Source organism: Branchiostoma belcheri, unplaced genomic scaffold, assembly GCF_001625305.1.
Source record: "Branchiostoma belcheri isolate BF01 breed outbred unplaced genomic scaffold, Haploidv18h27 scaffold32, whole genome shotgun sequence".
Lineage (NCBI taxonomy): Eukaryota > Metazoa > Chordata > Leptocardii > Amphioxiformes > Branchiostomatidae > Branchiostoma > Branchiostoma belcheri.
The window spans coordinates 350,384-374,196 of NW_017803932.1; the positions used below are offsets into that span (position 1 = coordinate 350,384).

A 23,813-nucleotide genomic window follows, 5' to 3' on the forward strand; every position below is an offset into this window, starting at 1 on the left:
AAATCAAACCTCGCCTGACTGTGTAATATTTGTCCACATATTTGTCCAAATAGTTTTATTTTTGTATACATACTGTCACTGAGGAATAGCCACATGGGTTTTGCTGCGGAAATATTAGGTATTATACCACATGATTTAGTGCGCGTATCGGGGCGGCATGCTGTTATGCCGACGGTTACATGCCGTCTGGCCGAAATGTTTTCGGGCTAGGGGCGCACTTGGACTTGATTCGGGGAGTGTTCAGAAAATCATGACAATCGATATCAGGACTGGCTAAAGCCGGCACACGCCGGTTATTTCTAGATTTGGGTGGACTAGTAGCTCAAACATTGGCCACAGAGAATGCTGGGTGACACTAACGAGTCAGACGCGCCATCATATTCAAATATTGATCAATAATATTGTCAGAAAACAACACACACACGACCCTGTCTGCTGATGACGCGCGTATACACGCATACGTCATCAAATGGAAATCGAAGGGTGCAGTTTCTGGAAAGTTCGCGGCTAGGCATAGAGGTAGCATCATCATAGAGAGAGAGACTAGTGGGGTGGGCAGGGCGATCAGTCTTATATACGCCGCTCTCTTCTAAACACTACACCAGAAGCGTCATCCAACTGAGAGGTCTGCAGACGCCAGACAGCAAGAGGTATCACCAGCGGCAGACGACAGCGTCCATTCCCGTGCAAGAATGCCAAAGCAAGCCGGTGGTAAAAAGAAGGATCATCTGAGGATCAACCAACATCGTTTGGGAGAGTATGTAAGTGTACACATGCTCTACGTGCGATAGCACGATGTGCCTTCTCGTGATTTTTAATCTAACGTTGGAAGCATTATTGGCACAACAGTTGTTACGGGTTAGATGGGTGCTTGCATTGATTATGCTTGCGTATCCCTTGCCACTTTTCGCATGCAATCCACGACGCTCTGTACATGTCTGTACCATGCAGCGTTGGGAAAAGCTCGGCGTGGGAGTTTCTATATCTGTAACTGGTAAACCACATAATTGCAGGGCATCTTGCTGAAGAGAAGTGTACGGCGATTGCCACTTGTCACCATATGTCTTCATTTGCACCAAAGACTCAAAATTCATCTTCATGATTTCTGCCGTTAGCGTGTTATTCTACACTATATATGTAACGTTAAGTCGAATAGATGATCAGAGCTGTCATTTGAAACCATTTTGCGGAAAAAAAGTTATTTCCAAAAATCAATACCCGGTAGTATCCAATTGGGTCAGAGTGAAAGTTTTTTGTCATGTTTTTTTGTGTTTGTCCTGGTTCTTAAGGGTTTGGCTTGTACAGTTAGGAAATTTTTACAGCGGTTCGTTCATTACACAATAGCAAGTAGGGTTGTTAACATTTTGTCGCAATCCGGGAGGATATTCGGAGAATCAGATTCTGCAATCCACAGCGCGTTCGCTTACAACAGTTGTGATTGTAATGACAGTTGAAACGGAGGGGTCGGTAGGTATCACTGACTTTTGCTATTATAACAGTTCAATGTGGCTTCGGGCACTTTCGGCAAAATCATTGGCGCAGGCTAGCGCTCATGCCGAGTGTGCCTCGGCTTTGATCTCGCACTAGTCCCTTGCATTGGAAAGTATTTCAGGTGATTATGAAGACATATAATCGCTGTTAGGGACGAAAAAATGCACGAGACTGCTCAGCAAAAACTGGCGGTACATGTACTTTCAACTTGCTGGTGTCGGTTGAGAAATCGTACAACTTTCGAATCTCCCGGAGACATTTCATGATTTGTGCAGCATGTTTCACATAGCAACGTTGTCAAGCGTTTGTGTTTTTTTTCTTACCATGATTCATGTATTACATGCAGTGGTAGAAAATTCACTTTTCTACTTGTGAGAGTGTGGTGGTGTCACGTGGTGAATTCTCACAGCTCGACTTCTCAAAGAACTACCTCTTCCTATCATCTCATCTCGCCGACCGCTGGACTGTAGTAGAGCTAGTAGAAAAACCATGGTGCGTGTGTGTTACTCTACTGAAGTACCTTCACCTAGTCAACCCTTTTTTTCCACTAACTAATCGACCGTTACAGTCAAATGTGACGAATCATTTTTACTAATGCGGTCCACTAGAATGTCATAATTGCAATCGCGTATGGGCGATGCGCTTGCTAGTAATTCAATCATCGATCATGGCTGTGAAGTAAAAGGTCGCACGCCGTGTGTTTTTGGCACTAGATTGGACTGGCTGATTCCGGTTTGAACTAATCTACAACTCTTATATATTATACATGCTACGTTACACTCTTTGATACGACATGGCCCGGATGTTTTGGCCATCTAAAGCACTACAGATAGATAATTGGGGTTATCTAAACTGTATTTTTGTCCACACAACGTGTTATCGCTTATGTGGACATGGAAGCAAATTGCTCTTATTGACAACGATCTAACACCGACGCCAATGCGCTTAGAACTGGTCGACATGCATGATTGCATGGAAATCAAATCAAACCCAGCGATAGTGGGTCGTCGACCCGTGTGTGTGCGTGGATGTGTTTGAGAAGGACCTCAGCATGACCTACTGGTCATAAGTGGAGCTCAATGCATCAAGTGCACAACAACATCTCATTTGAATCGATATCATTGCGCATTATAACATGGAAAAATGATATGTTTATTATAGTATATCAACCTTCACAATTTATAGCAAAATGTTAATTTCATCTTCTGCTACGGACTGTTGGTGTATTTTCCTTTCTCTCTTTATGTATATTTTTAGCTTCGTAGAACCCCTTTCTTCAGTGTAAACGTGACGTCGCAACGCGGCAGATATAATGAAGCAATGCAAACTTAAAATACACATGTAACTTTGTTTCATTTTACTTTTTTCGCTATAGATTTATATTTCGCTATAATATATAACGTTAGATATATTAATACCCTATATACATATATATCTCAATTTCTGGCGATATGGAGATGTACTGTTTAATGTGTTAACTGCACCATTAGACAAAGTGTACCAGCATTTTAACACAGCTTCGAACTGGAAAATAATGCACAACTATTAGTGAAACTCTTTGAAAACAAGTATTTTTGTGCGCTTAACATATCTTTGCCCAGCAGCTTGCACAGAACGGACTAAATTTCTGCGCACAAGATAAAGATTTGACAAGCTTTAGCGAAGACATGTACAAATACTTCCGGCTAGCTGTCGTGTTTAATCCATACCGGGGGAGAGTGATAGCACGGGCTGCATTTCCGGAATGGCAAACTGTTGATATCGCGTCACTGGGGAATTCGGCACAATCCCAGTTGAATGTGATAGTCATACTCCGAGCAAATAGTCCATCATAACCTTAAGAGGCTTGAGAAAAAAGAGCGCCCGCGGACATGCCTCAAGAATCTCAAGAAGGCGTTAGATTCAAACACTGGAAAATTACCACGGAAAATTCTAGAAACCTCCGGGTACTTAGTGCATACAAAGTGTTTTCACTGGATTTCTATGTCGAAGAAAGAGGTAAATGCTGACCGCCATGTTGGTGTCGCTATTTGCATTTCAATGCATCGTGTTTCATACACGGCATGTTTCATCGGCGGGTTTTCTTTCTCATCTTTGAGATATATACATTTATTAGTGCTCCTCTGAGAGACAAATGCTCAACTAGTTACGATTCAAGGAAATGCAAATACGGAACACCAAGATGGTGACACACGCAGCGGTAACGTCACCACATGTACTGTTTCACTTTTTGTTCAATTATATGGTTTCTCCTGCATCCAAATGGGAATCGTTTCTAAGATAAGATAGGACTGTTATCTACTGGCAAACTGGGGCACAGCAGTCACGTTTACGCAAATAAGGCTGCCACTCTATACCAGACCAAACCAGTCAAGGATACAGGATCACTTTCTTGTCTTCAACTTACAACCGATTTTGTACTTTGTGTAGCTTTGCCATCGATCAAAGTCAATTCCACTCAGGGAAGTAATCGCTCTTCTTCTTTTACACTGTGCAGGGAGTTACTGAAGTGTGTTTTCTTCGATTTTCTTTAGATTTATGAGGTATTATCGGCTGATCCTTGCCTGTTTTTGATACTTATCTCTTAAAGCCATGTTCCATGTTACACGAACAGATAAGTGTCAGATAGTGGATCCCCTGACTCTTGTCTGTTGTTCGTCTTGCGGCGCCAGTCAGTGACATCGAGGACGTGTGGGACTACTTTTTTTCTGGAAAGTTCGCTTAAGAGGTTGCAACGTCACCTGCGGGGTAAACGCCAAGGAAATATAACTCAATATTACGTAAATCTTAAGTGTGGAACTGTTCCGGAAATGAAAACGGCATATGCCACTATTAGATTAACGTGGTGTATTTTGGAGAGATTTTAAATATTTGTATACATGTACTTGTCGATTGTCACATGTACAAACATATACCGAGAGGTAAGCAACTACCATACTGATTTGACAACGCCCACAATAGCACACCAACTGATGTTATTATTTATCTACAGTTTGTCTGGGAAGTGTTCTCACAAAAGTGAGTTTCGCAACAACTGGCCCACGTCGTTATCTCGGTTCGACGCCACTAATCCCTGCAGCATTAGCTACGGTTTCTGGGACGCGTTTTTAGATGTATACGCCCCCTACGTTGATTAATGTCACTCGCTTGGGGAATTGTTATCATGAGTCTGGTGTTATACACCAAACCATGGTATCAAGCATCCCACAATACAGAGCAACAAAATTGTATATGGTGTATTTATCTGAATTTAGTAGATTTGTAATGAACCTGTTTGTGAAATGACTCTATCTTCACTCCTCTTCACACGTGCTACAAGTGCTATGATTTGATTCATCTATAGTCTTGTAGGTAATTCTTTTGTACCCACGTATCTGTCTGTATGTCTAGTTAGTTAAGGACCTTACGAAAGTCGCTGTACGTTTGTTGTGTCAATAAAGTTCTTTTTTATACAGCAACCATCACCAGTGCCGTGACAAAGTTTGAATAAATTTACCGGTATAGGTGGATGGAGGGAATCGTTATAATTGTATTTACACGGCAATGCGATAAGGGTTAAAGAGCCAATAAGGCCCTATTCAAAGCTGCCAGAAGACACCTCTTTCTTTTTGCCTAAAATTCTTGCACCTGGACAATCTCGCCGGGAATCTCGCGGTGTCTGTAATGCGAGACTTCACATACAGGTGATAAAGAAAGCATCAGGTTTCCCATTACGATTGCTGTAATACGAATCAACAAATCATAATTCTGTTGACCTTATTTAGGACAGACCGAGACACGCACTAGCCACACGTAACGTAATCTATATCTGGGGGTTTCTAAGTATGTATGAAGCTTGAATCTCTGTGTCGCAGATTCTGTCGCTTAGATATCTTGTCGTTTTGTCTGTTCCTCTTTTCTGTTTCAGTGTCACTATTCCGTTCAAACAATGTTTTGGTTCGTACGAGATGTTTCTACCAAGGTGGACACATGTACTGGGCCAATGAAAACGATGGAAGTGTGACACGCTCAGCTTGTGTCAGAGACATAACTGCAAGATAATCTCAAGCTTTTTTTAAACACAACAAGAACTTGTGATAACACTAGCGCTGCCATATATAAAGTTCCTCAACTTTTAAATTAGACCATTCATCAAATTCATAGCTGTTTTGGAGTCGTGACCTTTCAAAGCGCACGTATACCTCCGTAAAAGTCACTCATATGACTTTCCTTTTTTAAAAAGATGTCACGATATCATGATGAATGATAATATTCGTGCCCCCCCCCCTTTTAAGGGTGCTGTTCATCTGATACCCACGACCAATGTCACAAAGGAGTCATTTTGCCATTGACATTGGCCCACTGATTACGCCCCTTAATCTACGTTATTACGAGGTCTGGTCTAAGGGTGTGAATCATCAATCAATCACACATATGTACCGTACGTTCCCATCCATTCCCGAGGGGGGGGGGTACACGTGTAATACCCCCTCCCCATTCCACGGTGACAGTTGAACGGCCAATAAGTAGGTAGGTAGTTCAAACAAACTTCATCGATGTAAAACTAAGGTCCTCGCGTGTTGTTGTCTTTCAAATCCACTTTTACATCATGGATCATATTCCATTTAGGAAGGCAAAGGTCGTACAAATCCAATTTGCTCGCTCAACGGTCTGGAGCCAGCGGAGAGGTGGCCTAATGGATAGGGCCTAAAATGGTCATACATTACGGTAAATGCGATGATGCTTTTTGCACCCTCTCTAGGGACAGCGGGCCACCTTTTTGTGACTCATAGAGATAAAAGGGTATTTACACAGAAAGGTCGTCCGTAGGGCACCTATGCAACAAGTAGTCATGCACGTAGATATGGTTTTCCACTAAATTTGATGTGTAGATTTTTGTTTTGGAGATTTATGGACGCTTTAATTATGCTGAAGATGCATATGTAGCAAGAAGGCAAGAGGTCGAACAAAATCCGATTTCTGATGAATAGAATGGAGGTAAACGTTGTGTCTGGTCGATCATGGAGATGTATGGATTGTTGTCATTGTGTACCACTAGTATTGTACGTTGCTCAAATGATACATTACTCAAATAATACATTAACAAGACGTTGCTTGAGTACGTCAGATATGTTTTAGATCAATTATCTGTCACTAACAGGGCCATTTGCGTTGTAGTTTTGTGCTTTAGCTGTTAAACGTGTCATGACTGTGTTTCACGGACCAGACCGATCAAGCCAAACCCAGATGTGCACCCGTTGCTCCCGCTGCCTGTGTCTTCTGTGCCCCGGGAAGAAAGATTGAAAAGTCAGAGACCATCCCCTATGGCTTCGACATGGATAGCAAAGACAAAGAGTTAACGTCGGTCAGTTAAACGCTACAGTTGCCAATAAGTGGGGGAAGGGGCAGCGGTGTTGTCATCACTATGTTTGCTGATTTGCAATGTTGCAATTCCGATGCTGCTACAGCTGCGCTAAACATTACTGGAGTTGGTCGAATATATCACGCACAGAGGTTTGTGTGATACCGTGCGCGGGGCCATTTGCTGAACCAAATATACATGAACTAGACACACTCTCTTTGAATTTCTACCGCAATTATTGCAGTTCTTGCAAATATATCAGTATTCATTGTGAATACTCAGAAGAGGTGACTGTTGTCCCGCAAATCATTGCCGGTAGGTTCTACCTACAGCTAGCCCACCATGAATACACTTCGGATTTAGATGACAAAATGCCAACATAAAGATTACTGGCACGCAGCCATGTCTTTAATGAGACTCGGAGGGGGCCTCGGAGAATAGCGACACGATGTCTTGGCATTGAACGACGTCGAGTCCAAGGAATTTCGATATGTCTAGTTCATGCATATCTGTCGCAGTGCTGTCGGCGTTTGAAATATGTGTTCATAGAACTCGGGAGCGCTGAAAGACGGATGCATCATAGAAAAGAATGTCAACTAGGCTATAGAAGTGTTTGTGCTATGCGTATGGCCGAGCCTCTTGTATCATAGACACGCTTCTTATGGATTTGACCATGGAGCTTCAATGAAGCTCCAACGAAGCTCTTTGATGGGAACCGTGTTGGCAAGTGAAAAAAAACATTCAACGATTTCATGTATATTGTACCCATACAAAGTGACACTTGAAAACATATCAACACTTCAAAACTTGCATGATGCATTACTACATGCATTGACAAGTAATGGCCACTTATTTTGCAGTTTTGTGATTGTGCAAACTTTCCACAGTTTGTTGTTCCTTTACTGACTGTGTTGACCAGGCCGACGCGACTACCCAACCCCGTTGCGCTCACGTTCCTACATGTACGCCCAACTGTGTGTCCTTTGCCCCAAATGTTTCCAAGAAGGGGAAGAGGAAAAGAGCTCGCGAGGGGCCGTATGATTACGGCATTGAGGACCTAGAAGACGAAGATCTGGTCAGTTTTCCCAACCGAAGACCTTGCAGAGAGCAGCTGCTTTTATGTGTGCCTGAAGGGGGCATGGAGCTCATTGGTTGGTGATAGTATGAGACGCCGTTTTATACTGTATATGGGTTTCTCATTATGCATATTAGCTGTTGACTGACCTGCGTTATGGCAACTACGTTGGCACTGCGTAATGTTCTAACAATAATTAAGCAGAAGTGTGGAATGCTATAGCATAGAGCGCTATTTTGGCACACATTTGGCCATTTCTTGAACGATACATCATCGGGTAACAAATATTCGATTGAGTCCATTTCTTCCATATCATTCATCAGTCCATGCCACTATGCTATGGGCTAGCTTTAGGGATCCGTGCGCTTTGGATTTTGGAGACGACACTGTGAATTTCATACACAAGGTTGCCAAGATTGTGTCGCACGTTGCAGATGTAAAAGACTAGAACAAGAAATAAAATCTAACAATTAACAGCAGGGGAAAGAAGAAAATAACACAACATGTAACAGGTAATACATGTTGAATCTATATTTTCATTTTTTATCTGTTCACATATGTGTAAATTATCTGTTCACATATGTGTAAATCTATAATTTCTATTTTTTATATCTCTATATCTGTATTATATAGATTTCACATTACATCTTCTTATTATCGAGAAAAATGTGTCACATCAAGTTTCATTTCCAGTTTTTGTATTGTAGAAGTATGAATTATTGGATTCAAGGATTGTCATATAATTGGTCAGATAATTTCTATTCATAAAGTCAGCGCATAGGATAAAAGTTGATGTCCTTAAACTAATTAAGATGTGAAAATATGAGAGCATGTTGAGAGAAAATTACTATATCAACTGGCACCTGTCATTGTTGTTAAAACTATGTACTCTGCACCCCCACCCTCCCTTCAAAAGGGCTGACCCTCTGATGACCGATATGTAACCCAGAATGCACGTGGCGACAAGTTTGCATGTGCTGCTGCAAACACGTGCCGCCATTTTGAAGTCCGTGCTGAGTTCAGTCTGGGGCGACCAGGTCAAATTTTGGGCGGGAATCTGGAATGGTTCAGACCGCACATTGATGATGACCGATCAGTGTGCTTTGTACAATTTCTTTAGTTACATCAAAGGGTAAGACCACTATTCTAAAACACAACGAGATGCCGTAAAAGATATCTCGTTGCCTCGAGCATCGACTTTTGATGGGGAAAGGAAACGACATAACATAACCTATCTGTCTACGTAGTTCACATCGTCAGACGACACCAGATGCTGCCGTCTGTCACTGTTGCCTAGCAACGGAAATCCCGCCGGGTCAAGGCCGTGGCGGGAACCGTGACTCGTCGGATGGCAAACATCGTCTGCCGTTTGAGTAATTGGCCAGCTTTGTAGCATCTCAAGAGAGTGGAAGAAATATGAAGCCAATTTTCGTTCTAGGATCATTCATTCGTATCATATTAGATGGTAACCCGTAGATATATGGTATATCAGTTTTGGCCATGCACCGGAGTCCATTTGTCACAAAACGGCAATGAGAATGAAGCATTACGGGACAAATGATATCAGTCGTATTTTTCGATAATATTAATGGATGTTCCTATAGCTTGTTCTTTGTAATAACTTTAGTGTTATGCGAACTGAGCTGACGTGGCCAAGGTGACGTTGCAATAAGCAGTAGCGACACCTAGCTACTAGTTCTTTTATTGCATAAGATAGACAAAATACGCAGCACATTTCTCGTCTGGTATCGACGATATCATTCATCGACTAAAACCGTGAAAAAAAACGGTAAGAGTTTTTTCCCCGTGCATGTGGTTATGAAAATATTCAACATTCTGTTTATATATGAGGTGTTTTATTAATAGAGTATTTTGGCAAATATTCAACTAATACTTAATTGGGGACTTACAATGTGTAAAAAGTATTCATTCAACTGAGGTGAAGTTTTAACACCCCTGCTCTTCACGGTAGGTATATAGCCTCATGTGCAGGCACCGCGGCGGTGGGGAATACTAGTAGTTTTTAGCGCATTATTTTAATATAGCCGGCCATCCTACATAGCCGCAGAGAGAAGGTTCCATTCCGCCCGCGGGGCCTGCACAGGAGACTAATAGTAGGTATATCGGGTTCTTGACGCCCGAGGCCCCCCATGCAGGGCCTGCTTCAGCGGGTTTACGTCCCCATCCGAAAGGACGAATGTAACCCCAACCGGACACGCCCTCTGGCCGGATTCGTTTTTATTTTTCAATTGTTTGTATCTTAAGTGTGTAAATCGAGTTGCTCGAGGTTAAGAATTGCTGATAGCCTTCAAATCATGTCTACATATGAAGCATTTCTCTATACGTCGTCGCATCGTCATACATTTTCCTAGAATCAGGTATGATAATGTACTGTGAATAATTCTAACAAATGCACGGATTTGTCAAAGCCACAGACGGGCCCACAAGAATAATACAAAGATTTCTATTGGCTGGAGCGAATGGGACGGCCCAGTGGATCGAACACGTTGGGCTATTACATCCACTATCAGTGATCACAGCCGAAAACCCATTACGCGATGTTCGTAATGCTGTGTTGAAGAGTGAAACCGCTTTGATACACTGTTAGTCTTAAATGCAAGCATATATAAGGTATATATCATACGTTGTGATTGAATTAAGACTTTAAAAACACGCCGTGTACATGTTGATCCTAATTGTAAATGCCGTATTCACGTAATCTCCAAGCAGATGTTGGAGAACAAAATCGTTAGGTTTTGAACTCTAGGTCCAAGACTGTTATAAACGGCTGCCTATTTGAAGTGCATGGGCTAGAAAAATGCAATATCTGTTTGCAAGATTAGTATTCTCGAGGGATAGTAGTATCTTCCACTGTAATATATAGAGGATTTGTCTTGTCTTTAGGTAATAAACGCAATGCCCGGTCTCTGATAAAACTGTTCCTCTAAGGTGTTGGCGAGATGAGCGAAAACAGGGGTGTGTCCTAGCTTGCTGTAATGATTACGTATAATCCGTGAGATTTAAAAAAAATTTGCTTGACATTTGCTGCAAAATTTCTCGTGTATGTCAGATCGCCACATATTTGTGTATAGACAGACATATTTGGGTACGCCACATAGACGTTAACGTTACGTATTATTAAAAAGGGTTGCCCCGCCTCCCGAAAAAATAGTAATTTTCATATTAGTATGGATATCGTCGGCACAATGTACATTAATCATCTTGTAGACTTATACTTATACATTTAAATATTGTTGTTTTTATTATGATTTAAAGCTTTTTGTAGATCATGACCGTTATTAATAGCAACGGCATCATAAAGCTAAGTAAAATGTCTAAAATGGCAACGTTTTAGGAATTTGACATTTTCTACCGTATTGTTGGGCCGGGGTATATGCCCGGTTCGTTCTAAGCTGATAGAAGGCTTAAGAAAGGACAGCACATTTTCCCTCCTTATGGTAATAAACCATGGACTATATGTCGTAAAATATCACAGTTGATGTGAGCTCTATCGGAATAGGACAAATTCAATTCGTGTTATGATAGTTGATATTCAGCTGGTGGTCCACGCTGTGTCATTACTTTAATGCATTTGTTATCGGCTTAGTGAGAAAACCCATGGGGCAGGGCCTGTTCTCATATCCATTAGCGTTTCTTCTTTTTTTGTAACTTGAGTTATGGTTCATAAAACAGTATTTGCCCAGCTTTAAAGCACTTCATAAATTTTCCAGGGATGTAGAAATAATTTTCTTGCATTCTTTGATAAATAAATTTTCTGTATTGTAAAAAACGGCGTTTCCTAATGCATTAATAATGGTTTACGAGGTCAGTGCGTTTTAAAGTGTACATCTATATACCACTCTAGTGACGCCTCCTATGTCCATTATGTAGGTCATACCACCAGTCAGTTTTGCTGCAATGCGCCACTGTGTGTTAGGACGTATTTGGTCATTAGGCTCTGTGCGCGCACTCTGAGTTTTCCTCAGTTATCTAGGGACGGGCGTCTTACTGGTCTAAATCCCGTAATGGGAACCTGGGCCTGAATTTCTTACAAAATTGATCACACCGAGTTGGAAAATCACTTTGAACGGCGCGGGGGCGGGATATGGCGTTTCTAGATCACATTACCTTAAATGGACGCCGCACGTGTCGGGTTAGCCATCTTTTTCTAAACTGCACGTGAGAGACGGAAGCGATTCTTGAACATCTCTCTCTCTCGAGCTCTCGAGCTCTTTCTCTCTCTCTCACTCTCTATCTCTCTGTTCTCTTGATCTCATACTCTCTCTCCTATGGAATAGAGAAAGTGATAAAGGAGAAAATGAGTGAAAGAGAGAGTCTGCTCCGTTTCGAATCTACTAGGACATGTTTTCTTACACTTCTGATCGGTTTTGGCGTAGGCAAGCCAGTATGATCCACACCTTCAGACCTAGATGTGTAAAGCAAAGCCCGATCTCAAACGCTGTATGCACCCGGACTATAGGCACTTAAGCTTATGGTATATAGAGAGATTTATTCTGAACAGAAATATCTACCAGGAACCAAAGCATTCTGAAAGATTAAGCTTTGCTTCGGGGTTTTTCCAAATATCACTGAATTCGGCGCAGGTGTGTTTGCATTTGGTTCACTGTGAGGGAGGAGCTATGTAGAGTTATCAAACAGGCTGCGACACAATTCTAAAGGGCAACGTCTCTCACAGGGGGTTGTAAATATCGTACATGTATATATTATGTGTCAAACGACGCCATGTTGGCATCCATTAATTTTGTGTGGGGCTCTGTGACATGAGACAGAAAAGGGACCGCGATTTGTCAACAAGATTCATGGTGTCATGATGACATCAAGAGAGGCGCATTTCTGTCGCATCTCCTTCGCATCACAAATCATTCAGTGGCATACTTTATCAACTATTTTGTATTCCACCTCGTGCCTCCATCAGAAGATCGATATACCGTATAAAGTAATTCAAAACTTTCTTGGAATGGCCAAGCACATGTATAATGTCCTTGGAATGGCTAAGAAAATGCATTGGGACAACAGCAGATTTGCAAAAACTTGACCAGGCCACTTCCTAGAGATGTTTCTCTAATTCCAAGAGACACCGGCTATGTCGTCAGTGTATATGCCTGATCAACATTCAAAAGATACACGGTGTGGGTATTTGACGTCAGGCTACCTGGGCCGTCGTGTATAATGCGTTCTGCTGTGCAATTTAAATGACGCAAGTAACGATGTTTGTATAATGCGTGTATGAAATGCCACTGCAATGTTATGTACGTGTCGAATATATAGTGTGAATAATGATGCAGGGAACGTGCAGAGTTTTAATATATGTCCTGCCATGTATTTCGACAATTATACACTGACGGTGTCCTTTTATTCTTCAACCAACCGACAGAAATGGTACAAACGGGCCAGACAATTAGACAGGCTTGGAAGAACCGATGAAGGCCTTTTTAGCCCCCCCCCCCTCCAAGCACTAGAAGCATAGTCATTTCAGTATTACATTGTATCATGTACATATGTAATGGAACTATATAAATGAATAATTGACGGTCAAAATTCTAGCGCTATTATCCTTTCCCACGTCTTATCACATTTCTAACTCCAGGAGGTTCCTAATTTCTATTTGTCTTGATTTTTACGTTTTAATCCTATCTTGATCGCCGGCTTACGTCACAGCTTGAGCTATCAGCGCTAATACCCGCATAAAACACACCCCGTGGTGTACATTTCGTCGTCAGTAGATTATCTTCGTACATTCGTTTATTACCTGTAACATAACGAACCCCATCTCTTGTACGAGCAGCTGGTCGCTACTAGTACATACAATACTTCTAACGTTCCGGCAAAACACTGCTTTATGAATATGATTTTCTGAAGACCTTCTCCGTCCAATTTCCATTTAAAAATGCATTCTGAAAGGCTTGTGCGCAAAGCAGACAGCCTTTGGTCTATGAAAAAAAAGTGTTCTTTGCACAACCAATTTGAAAATGAAAGAGCGCATTGAATGCTTGAAGTGGAGAGCCCTTTTGTGCACTCCAATTTGACGGGCTCAAGACGCCGACAATACAGAAGAGGACTTGAGAATTCTCTCCGCATTCGTGCTGCGTTGTTTATGATTGCGCAGGTGAAGATAAGTGGTGGGTCAGGGAAAGAGAGAAGAAAAACAGGAGAGGAGAGAAGCTTTCTGATCGATCCAGTATAATACGACAGCCCGCACGTCGTGATGTAAAATTCATAATACCAAAACATCGTCTGCTAGCACCTTGCGTTTCCTGCTCTGGGATCTGGGATTTCTATTTCGTACCATGTCGCGCGCGTGGTATTATCCTCCTAGGTATTATGAGCTCTGTTTTTCGGGTGGGAGGGGGGGGGGGCTACTAAAAAAACAGTATTCAGTTCTTGCCTGTGGGTTCAGGTGGCTTGCTCACCGTGCACGTGTTATCGTTTTATTATCACACCACAACACACATGGCGGGCTTTGGGATTGTCACGAAAAGTCGTTGAATGTCTGCTTCTGATGTAATGGTCTTGGACATATCACATTATTCCTTTTATTCTACATGTATACAACCCATGATCTCCTACCATGATGTTTGAATAGGTACTAAATTATTGAAACACGAATGCTGGGTGTATTTCTATATAAAGTCCTTGGTGTATAGTAGTAGACAAGCGTTTGGGTATTTGGAAGAATCCTTCGACCAAGTCGAAAACCCATTGAAAACAAATTGGTCTAGCAAATAAAGGGGCGGAGCTAAACGGAGGGTCGTGTAGATTGACAGATACCGTTAACATAATGTGAGAAAAATCCAGAACGGCCCACTCCCAAAATGACCTTGCTTTTTTGCTCAATCCTATAACATAATACATGTAATGGAACGTATTGATACAGCTGTACTACTTAGTAAGTTATTTTCAATAAATAGATTGGTTGCAAAAGCTGACACATGTACAATGATCGCTTTACCCGGCTAGATAGTAGAAGGGTAGAAAGAACACAATCGGTAGTGCCTTGCTGTCTGGATCAATGACTTCGGCTTAAATACGAACTGTAGTGGTGGGTCATGCAGTACAATTGTGATTAAAACCCACATCTATATTCGAAGGGCGGGGTGGTATCAAACTATAGCCATAGACAATAAAAGAGAGGTACATCACCCGACACCGTGTGGGTATGTTCACAATTCTTTTCAAAATGCCTTTCGTCAATTGTTTATTTCATTCTCTGTACAAACTTTATTACACCCCTTTCGTGATTCTTCTTGGTATGTCCCTTCGTGCACGTGAATGTGGACGTGGCACCACCTGTTTCTCAAATGGACGACTAACCAGTGACCAAATATTGTATTTGATTTAAGTCATTTTTCACTACAATGGAGAGAGGAGTCGAGAAATGTATTCTCTTATACTGGACAAGGCGCGATAAATTCATATCTTTTGAGAGTCTTTTGTTGCTTTACTTGAAGGACAAAGCACAATAACCTTATTTACAACGCTTCTTGCAATTACAAAAGGTTTATGACGTCAGCACCTACCTATGACATCATAGCCCCTGTAGAGTGGGGTACTTTTACACGTAGGGCCCTTCAGACTCTGTCCATAATTCAATGAAAGCTCCCTACGTGTGAATCCCGGACTTGACCTTTGCAAGCGAGCATATGCCCTTGGCAACAGGAATCGACCACTTTCTAGAAATCAATATTGCGAGCTTATATAAGAGTTTCGTTACAGCTTCTTTACTGAAGTTGTTATCCACTTACAACTGATAAATTGGACGTGTTTTTGTCTTTGAAAAGAGCATGAGAAGTCATTGGTGGAGGGATTATAGGTGCCCTTCTACAACAATTACTATTATACAAATCACGTATGCATCTGCTTGGAGCTTAGCGAAGAAAGACTGTAAAGTAACCATGCAAAAACGATGGTATCTGTCTGGCAGCACATTATTCAAGTCATGCATTGAAAGGGGAACGCATTAACGATATGGAAACATGAGTCATATTCGAGTCTAACACCCTGATTTTTATTGACAAAAATGTGATCTCCATGTGATGAGATACGAGTAAAATTACGTTTTGAAGCCTATGATTGGAATTTCTTGGAGTGTAACGTTACGTGTGACCCATTCATTTATCAATGGCTGTACTCGAGGGCACTGCCCTAAAAAATAGAGTATAAACAAGGCAAACGTTCACTGCAGAAGCAACGCAACACGGCCAATCAAATGTTGATTAGTTAAATTCTAATAGCGGTGAAGCAAAGAGTGTTCCCCAGGGAAATTTTTGGGTGATGAAACCTGCACCTCAGAAGAGAATATCTGACAGTTCACACGGTGGGAATGGTAAGCTTCTAGTAGCCTCTACCAGCCCTCAGCTAGAGACGACTGGAAAGAGTAGAATTTTGCCGAATAACTTGCCAGGGGAGTGCATACTGCATTTGGCCTATTTCTACTTTGCATCCTCTTGTAGATGGATCAGGCTAGGGCTACAACTTGAATGAAAATCAGGATCTGGACTCGTGTATATTAAAACATCAAAACATTTCGACCAATCTAATTAATGCAACCATGGAGTTAAAATTGATTTTAACTCCATGATGCAACATAGGAAACCTTTTTGGAAAAAAAAATGGAAGAGGTCCCAATCCTTGCAAAGTGACACTAATTTGTGTTGTTGTTTCTCGAACAACTGAATAAGCGTGAAGGTAGTGGAAAATGACACTAAATTATTCTGTTTACTGGACCAAAAAGCGGACCCGGAGATAGCCTATCCAAAACGCCTTTGGCGAGATAGGTCAAAGGGTAAGGGGTGACTGCAGGAAAGACTTTGCAAATATGACTGCTATTGTGACGAAATAGAGAGATATAAGACATGGAAAATCCCGATGATTTCATAGACATTCAATGTATATACCACTGCGGCCGGCTAAACTTGTCACCAACTAGCCATTCTCTACATTGGAAATTTTGAATTTCCCGCGTATATTTGAAGCATTGCATGCTGGAAGGGGAATGCGGTGCAGGGGTTTGACGCATTGCAGGGTTACGCTGACCAATCAGAGGGCAGGATTGTGTTGGCCACACCCATGTGTATTGGCGGGTAAAACAGACAAAGCCGCACCACCCACATCACCAGAAATTATTCCACCGCACAAATGAGTCCCCGTGGTTCATTGCAGTAAAAATAGTCACAGGGTTTCTCTATTCAATAATAGCTGTCGGTAAAGAGTATGACTTGTTATTGTTGCCCAGTAGTTCATGTATAAACAATCACTGCGGCAACGGAGGATAGGCAGGTTAGCGGCGAGCGGCACTGGGTGCGGAACGATACGGGTTCAGTGTGAGCCGGCTTCGCATGGTCTTGAAGGTGTTGCATAGGACCGTTACTTGTTTTGCAGTGCCTACGCTGGTGGTTTTTTCGCGTGTATAACCCCTACACAAACTTCATCTTTCCACAATGGTAAGAGGGCGTTATATTATTTTTCCTCCATTTATATATGGCTGAGTCGATGTGCATGTGTTTGGTTTAGTTTAGCTGTGGCACAGAACTTCTTGGTGCTACGATACGGCCTGTGGTAGCGCGTGCCTTACCGAGAAGCATGGTGAATCTGATACGTACGTACTACAGTGATACCATCGGCGACCCAACGCCTCTGGCTTTTCGGTCGACTAGATTAGCTGTGGGCATTCCAGAAGTCCTTTTGGGCCCAATATGGTTGGTGAAAAGTAGGACACACGTGTAGGATGCTTCTAGTTCGAAGCTAGTCCCCCAGAAACCACGGTAACATCAGACAGGATCCTGGAGTGTTATCAGATCTTGCTAAGGTGTGGGTGTACCTGGGCTGTCCGAGCAGTCAGTCTCAAACCCAATTGTGCAAATCAAGTTTATTTCCGACTGAACCGTATATGGAGGAAAGGGAAGTGTTGTAGTCATTGCGCAGTTAACTGCACAAGGAAATGTCTTGATAAAAAAATGTAGTTTACACATCTGTGTGTGTGTTTGTCGAGTTGAATATCGTCACTGGAGACTCGAGTGTTCCTCGGGTGTGTGGGAGAACTCTTCACACACATCACCAGGCAAACAACTTAATTTGTCCTTTGTTGTGGCACCACGAGTGGAAAATAACGGCGTAGGTAAGGATCAAAATCAGTGCTAGGTCAGCCATGATTCACACCAGTGAATGTTCAGAACGACGAGACGTGCTACAGTTGCAGTGCACACAGTCAGTGAGTGCACCATGAACGCGTAAAACAAGCCTTTTTCATCGTCTCGAATTTCTGCAGTCTAATGTTTCCAGGTACATGTACCTGCAGGGGAATACAAAGGTGTACCTGTCGTGCGCAGGTGTGTGCCCCGCGACGCCTGCCTACGCAACTTGGGGATGGGCATGTGTTGGCGGTGACAACACTGTTTAAACTTTAATGTGTGTCTGGGAGAGAGCGCGATGAATGACTGAATGAGTTAGATGTTTGTCCTTGCCGTGCCTCGCAACAGTAGAACCTCAGGCGTGTGCAAAGGCAAGATGCGGTTCACCGAGTTTTCCGGGCTGTGAGCTGATCAGTTAGGGTCAGTTTGGTCGATTGAGCCACACCCACCTGTGGGGTAAAGTAATTAATTACCAATCAGATAAAGTCCCAGTGGTGGGGAACTGAAACTCGGAATGTGAAAATAATGAAGTCGTAGATGGTGCCAGGTCACCTCCCCTTCCTCTACTTCATGAATAAAAATTACATTGCATACACATCAGATGTAACGTGCTAACCTCACGCTTTCTTTTCTGTTTGCAGGCAGATCAGCTGACAGAGGAACAGATCGCTGGTGAGTATAAACACCTTTTGTTCACCTGGCAACCATTGTGCCCAACTCTGGGCTTGGTTTTCTTGCCATGATATAAAGCCACCAAGCCAATACAATGTGGCCTTGGGTATGCTACTAGCCTAGGTATCAAGTACGAATTGTTGAAAGAATTATTTAGTCTTATCATGGATGGAATTTAAAGTGTGGGCCAAAAAGAAGCGCTAAACAAATAGGAAGGAAAGCAGAACAATAGATGTATGCAGTTCATTTATGCTTGCTTTCAGTGAGACTCTTTTTCAGCTGTACTGAATTGATGAGCCCATTACATAACTCAAACTTAATCATTAATGTGTAGAACACAATTGGAATCACCTTTGTAAAATATGCATGTGGGTTTTTGCATGATACCTATTGATAGGTAGGAATGTCACATTATGTGGGCAATGTATGCATTTTGAAGAAGTTGCTGTGGGCAAAAGTGGATATGGGGCAATCTGCCAATCATATTTTTCCTGCTTGGGCTTATCATTGCACTGAAAGCAGTATTAATTCCTTTTCAAAGTTTGAATGACGTGAGCATAGAAATCAAGAAAAAAATCTCTTTATGTATTTTGAAAATTCCTTCTTACCAGAGGAGTAAATGATTTGTCATGTTGATGGATTGGCTTCTAACCAATGTGACCTATCCATGCATACTAATATCTTCATACTGAAGTCAAACCCATGAGGGGCACATTATAAAGTCCTCTGTGGCCAAATTATCTGATGCAAAAAGCCCTCTACAGTGGCAAATTATTTTAAGACCATATTAGCATTTGGCATCAATTTGTTGCTGCGAGCTAACTGGTTTTATGCCAGGAAGCAAAATTAGGGGAATGACATTATGAGATTGTAAAGAGATTTAGGATGTGGGGATATTATTATGGTATGGGAGAATATATCAGCAGTAGTGGGTTGTTTCTTGGTTGGGATTCGAGCCATATGTCTTCACTACCCAGTAATAAATGAAGTCAAATTCATGTCACAGCCACATTACAACCATGTACACAACCTTTCCCAGTAATTACGCCTGGAGGGCAGAGCAGTTTGTTAAGTGAGGGGGAGACTTTTCAGTCAATTTGAGTTCAATCACTAAATGTTATTGATTTTTTTCTGAGGGCAGTGTCTGGCATTTGCCCCACGTCCCATGACATCCCAATCAATAGTAATCATGTGTGGAGAATTCCAGATAGACATAGCAGAGATGTGACTTGTAGAATGATGGGTACCCCTAGCACTGCAATAATGTTATGACAGTTGCAGCAACATCTCTGCAATTTGGGAACACAAAGGTGATTTGCTTTGTAATCAGCGTGCCAGGAAGTATTGCATGCATAATTGATGTACCTTTTATTGCCATGAATAATTGCAACAATCCCAGCAGGGAAACTGCGACCTTGGTGAATGATAAGTGGGGACATCTGTTGTGAATGCTGTTCATTGCTAAAAGGATGTGTTAACAATCTGTAAGCAATTTATTTTTTAGCATTTTATAATAGTGTTTGGTTCCATCATGATCTGTTGCTAACCAGGACACCATTTTGTTCTGTGTTGTCTGCAGAATTCAAGGAGGCCTTCAGCCTCTTCGACAAAGATGGGGATGGCACCATCACCACAAAAGAGTTGGGCACAGTGATGAGGTCACTGGGACAGAACCCAACAGAGGCAGAGCTGCAGGATATGATCAATGAAGTTGATGCAGATGGTAAGAACTTTATTCAGTGATGATGTCTGTAAATTGGTTTGGATTGATGGCTTGACTTTAGATTGAGAAAAATATCCTACCTGCCAACTGAACAGCAAATCATTAGCTGTTCCAAGAAGACTGGGGTGGGGCTTCTGGCAAGTCCAGGAAGTTGCTGTTAAAACTTGAGACAGTGACATACAGCTGAATGGATATAAGGAGTGGCACAAATCAGACATGAGTAATTTTCTTATTCCTGCATTCCAAGAAAGGGGTAGAGTTTTTAGAAGTTAGGTTGAGAGAGAGACTTTGACCTAGCTGGTTGTTTTGAATGGAGGTTTCGAGGCCAAGTGAGAGAATATAGTGCAAGGATGAGTAGCACCTATGGGTAGAATGTAGGGGCCATTCCTGACATTCACTGCAGCAAATTATGCAGTAGGGGACACGTGGAAAGTGTGCTAGGCAGGAAGATGTAATCAAATTGTTTGTTAGTCAGCAACCTTTAAGCCAAGAACCATCTCCAGTTTAAAGTGGAAGTATATAGCAGTATTGAGCATGTGGCAAAGTGGTCTGACAAGAATGCATGCGTGAGTCATCGATTGGGTGGTCATGAATGCTAGGGCCATGACAGCATGTTTACCACAGGCATTTCTTCTCCGGACACAGACACAGTAAATATTTGGCATCTCAACAGTGCCAATAGAGCAGGGCTACAGTGTTATGTCATGTTGTTTCTAATGATGGTACTGGGTCAAAATCAAGTTTCAGGGGCAGATTAGGTTGCAAAACACTTAGCACTTGACTGAATTAGCTGCCCCCAAAAGTCGGGTGACATGGTAGAATCAGACCACATTCCAATCCTAGACAGTAATTCTGGCACATCTAGATAAGGGAGTTTGAAAGTGCATAGTTCTGCCACTGTCAGTCATTATTACATCATTAGTCATGAAGGGAGCTTGTCTGTGACATGTCATCCTGATAGCTTATTTGTTTGGGGATGATTCGGGTATTTTGTCATTGGAAATGGTAACTCTTGTTTCTAACTTGGTTAGCACTAATAGTAATTGGATAGCACTAATAGTAGGGTTACTGGTAAGTGCGGAATTTTACCTTCGACCCCGTACTGGCCTGGTTTGTTGAACATGTAGTGACTCCTTGTTACTTGTTACAGGTAATGGTACAATTGACTTCCCCGAGTTCCTCACAATGATGGCCCGGAAGATGAAGGACACAGACAGTGAGGAGGAGATCCGTGAAGCATTCCGCGTGTTTGACAAGGATGGTAACGGCTTCATCAGTGCAGCAGAGTTGCGCCACGTTATGACCAATCTTGGAGAGAAGCTAACAGACGAGGAAGTGGATGAGATGATCCGGGAGGCAGACATCGATGGCGATGGCCAAGTCAACTATGAGGGTACGTGTGCACATCTATCCCCGTTCCTCAACTTCCACGTCTTTCTCTGCAGCTTCACTGGCAATTAGGCGGCTCTTTGAATCCTTCTGTCTTCATCTGTTGTGTAACTGGTGCTGTCTGCTCATTCTCTCCACAGAATTCGTGATCATGATGTCCAAATGAACAGATGTGTACCTTATTCCCCCAGCTTGATTATTGTTCCGGTTAGGTTCTTTATTCTGGCTTCCCTGAAAAAGTTTGCTGCAAAAATTTCTGGAGTAAAGAATGAAGCGATAAAACAGGACTGACACTGATAACCAGTAATGTCTGCACGATCAAATTCAACAGGCATCCTGGCAACTCAACATCTGTGGCCTTGCAGAGGGGGGGTGGTGTGTGTGATCTGTGCACCTGTTTGACAACTGTATAGTGTGTGAAGCATACAAACAGCTGTGTCCTGTTGCCTTGTGTACTGCATAACTTTGCTGACTTTCTGCATATTGTGTAGTTGAGCTTCTAGTGTGCTTTTTTAGTTATGCCTTGTAACTTGGTATGTATTTGCCTTGTATGCAAATGTTCTTCGTAAAATTGTTGTGTAGAGACGTAGATATTGCAACCTTATTTTATGTCACAATGTGAATTGTAGTAGGCAGTGCAGTCGTGGTGCATGGTTCTGGTACTGGTATTGAGTACAGGTTCTAATATGTTGTCTCCCTTGTGTTACAGAATTCGTCACCATGATGACGTCCAAATGAAGAGCACAACTGTTGTCAAGCCAACGTTCCATCTTCTTCTGTCTTTCACTGCTCTTCAGCATCTCCTGTCCAATTTATCCCCCTCCCTCCTGTGGGTCCGGTGTAGCTGTCCCATCTTTGGTGATTGTTTAGCCTGTGAAATGTCTGCTGTACTTTTAAAAAAACAGAGAAGGATTGATTGCTCCCACTGTCCAGATTCCTCTATTTTTGTTGTGACGAAAAGGAAAAGCTAAAAAACAGAAGACCCTCCTATTCTTGCACTGGTGATTTTGTGGACAAGAGATGTCGTGAAGGTCTTGATCTTTTTTGCAGCACTGTTTTGGTGACAGGAAGAAAATCTAAAACTCCCTCACATCTGGCCCTTCTCAATTTGTGTTCTTGTAAAGTTTTATACATATCTTTATTGAGCTGAGTTTTCTTGTAAGTACATGACTGCATTAATGGCTACTGTACTGTACTCTCTGGCAGATCAGGAACTACTGTAATGATGACAGAGTTGTATGAATGTCCAGTTTGGTATTCACTAAAGATGTTTACATTTTTATGAGAGTAAATATTGACAGGCTGCTAGGCCATAAAAGCAGTGCTGAGTGACCAAATGATAGCCCCAAGAGCCCTGGGCCCAGTCAGTTGCGTGTTTTGAACTGATTTTGGGACTGGTTACCACTGTGCGTCCTGACACAGGCTGTGATAGATCTGTGTGTCTTGGTTGTAAATCTCCTCTACTGTAGTGATCCACTTGTGTGAAGTGTGATTCACTTGAGTTGTAGTCTATGAGCCTGTGAAGGATGTTGTGGTCCTCGCAGTCGGCTCAGCAAATGTATTTGTGCGACATCTTTACTAATAAAACTAGCTCCACCTACATTGTCTGGTTCTGAGTTATGTTTCAAGGTTTGTAGATATGTGTAGGTTTAACTTTAAACAATAAACATCATGAAATGTTGATATTGAAGGATATAGGTGACCCCTTCAGATGATCCTGTTGCAGAGTACTAGTATACTGAACTGTTTCTGAGATCTCTACTTCATGCACACTGCAAAAGTGCATACACATTGATTTGACCCTGTGAATTCAATATGTCACAAGATCATGTACTTCAGTGTCTCAGCTTGACAATGATCAGAACATACACCATGCAGAAAACCACACATTTTCACTATGATTAGTATGAACTAGTTGAAAACCATGAACTTAAAAATAAGGAGAACACCTACAGAAAAGGCTTAAAGACCTAC

At 42.1% G+C, this 23,813-nt stretch overlaps 1 protein-coding gene across 2 annotated transcripts; it reads left to right on the plus strand.

The window, feature by feature from the left end:
- Window positions 1-550: 550 nt before the first annotated feature.
- LOC109474941 (calmodulin) lies at window positions 551-23,441 on the plus strand. Of its 2 annotated transcripts, none has more exons than XM_019775438.1 (5): window positions 551-761; window positions 18,697-18,727; window positions 20,307-20,450; window positions 21,601-21,843; window positions 22,549-23,441. In XM_019775438.1, the coding sequence occupies exons 1-5, from the start codon at window positions 693-695 to the stop codon at window positions 22,575-22,577; spliced, it is 516 nt and encodes a 171-aa protein (XP_019630997.1). In that variant the 5' UTR covers window positions 551-692; the 3' UTR covers window positions 22,578-23,441. The 2 variants fall into 2 exon arrangements, with proteins under 2 accessions (XP_019630997.1, XP_019630998.1); XM_019775439.1 differs by lacking the exon at window positions 551-761 and adding an exon at window positions 17,065-17,368.
- Window positions 23,442-23,813: the final 372 nt, after the last annotated feature.

Coding starts and splice junctions, on each gene's coding strand:
- LOC109474941 (XM_019775438.1), top strand. CDS start 693: ATGCCAAAGCAAGCCGGTGGTAAAAAGAAGGATCATCTGAGGATCAAC. Junction 762..18,696: donor AACATCGTTTGGGAGAGTAT/GTAAGTGTACAC, acceptor TTCTGTTTGCAG/GCAGATCAGCTGACAGAGGA. Junction 18,728..20,306: donor GACAGAGGAACAGATCGCTG/GTGAGTATAAAC, acceptor TGTTGTCTGCAG/AATTCAAGGAGGCCTTCAGC.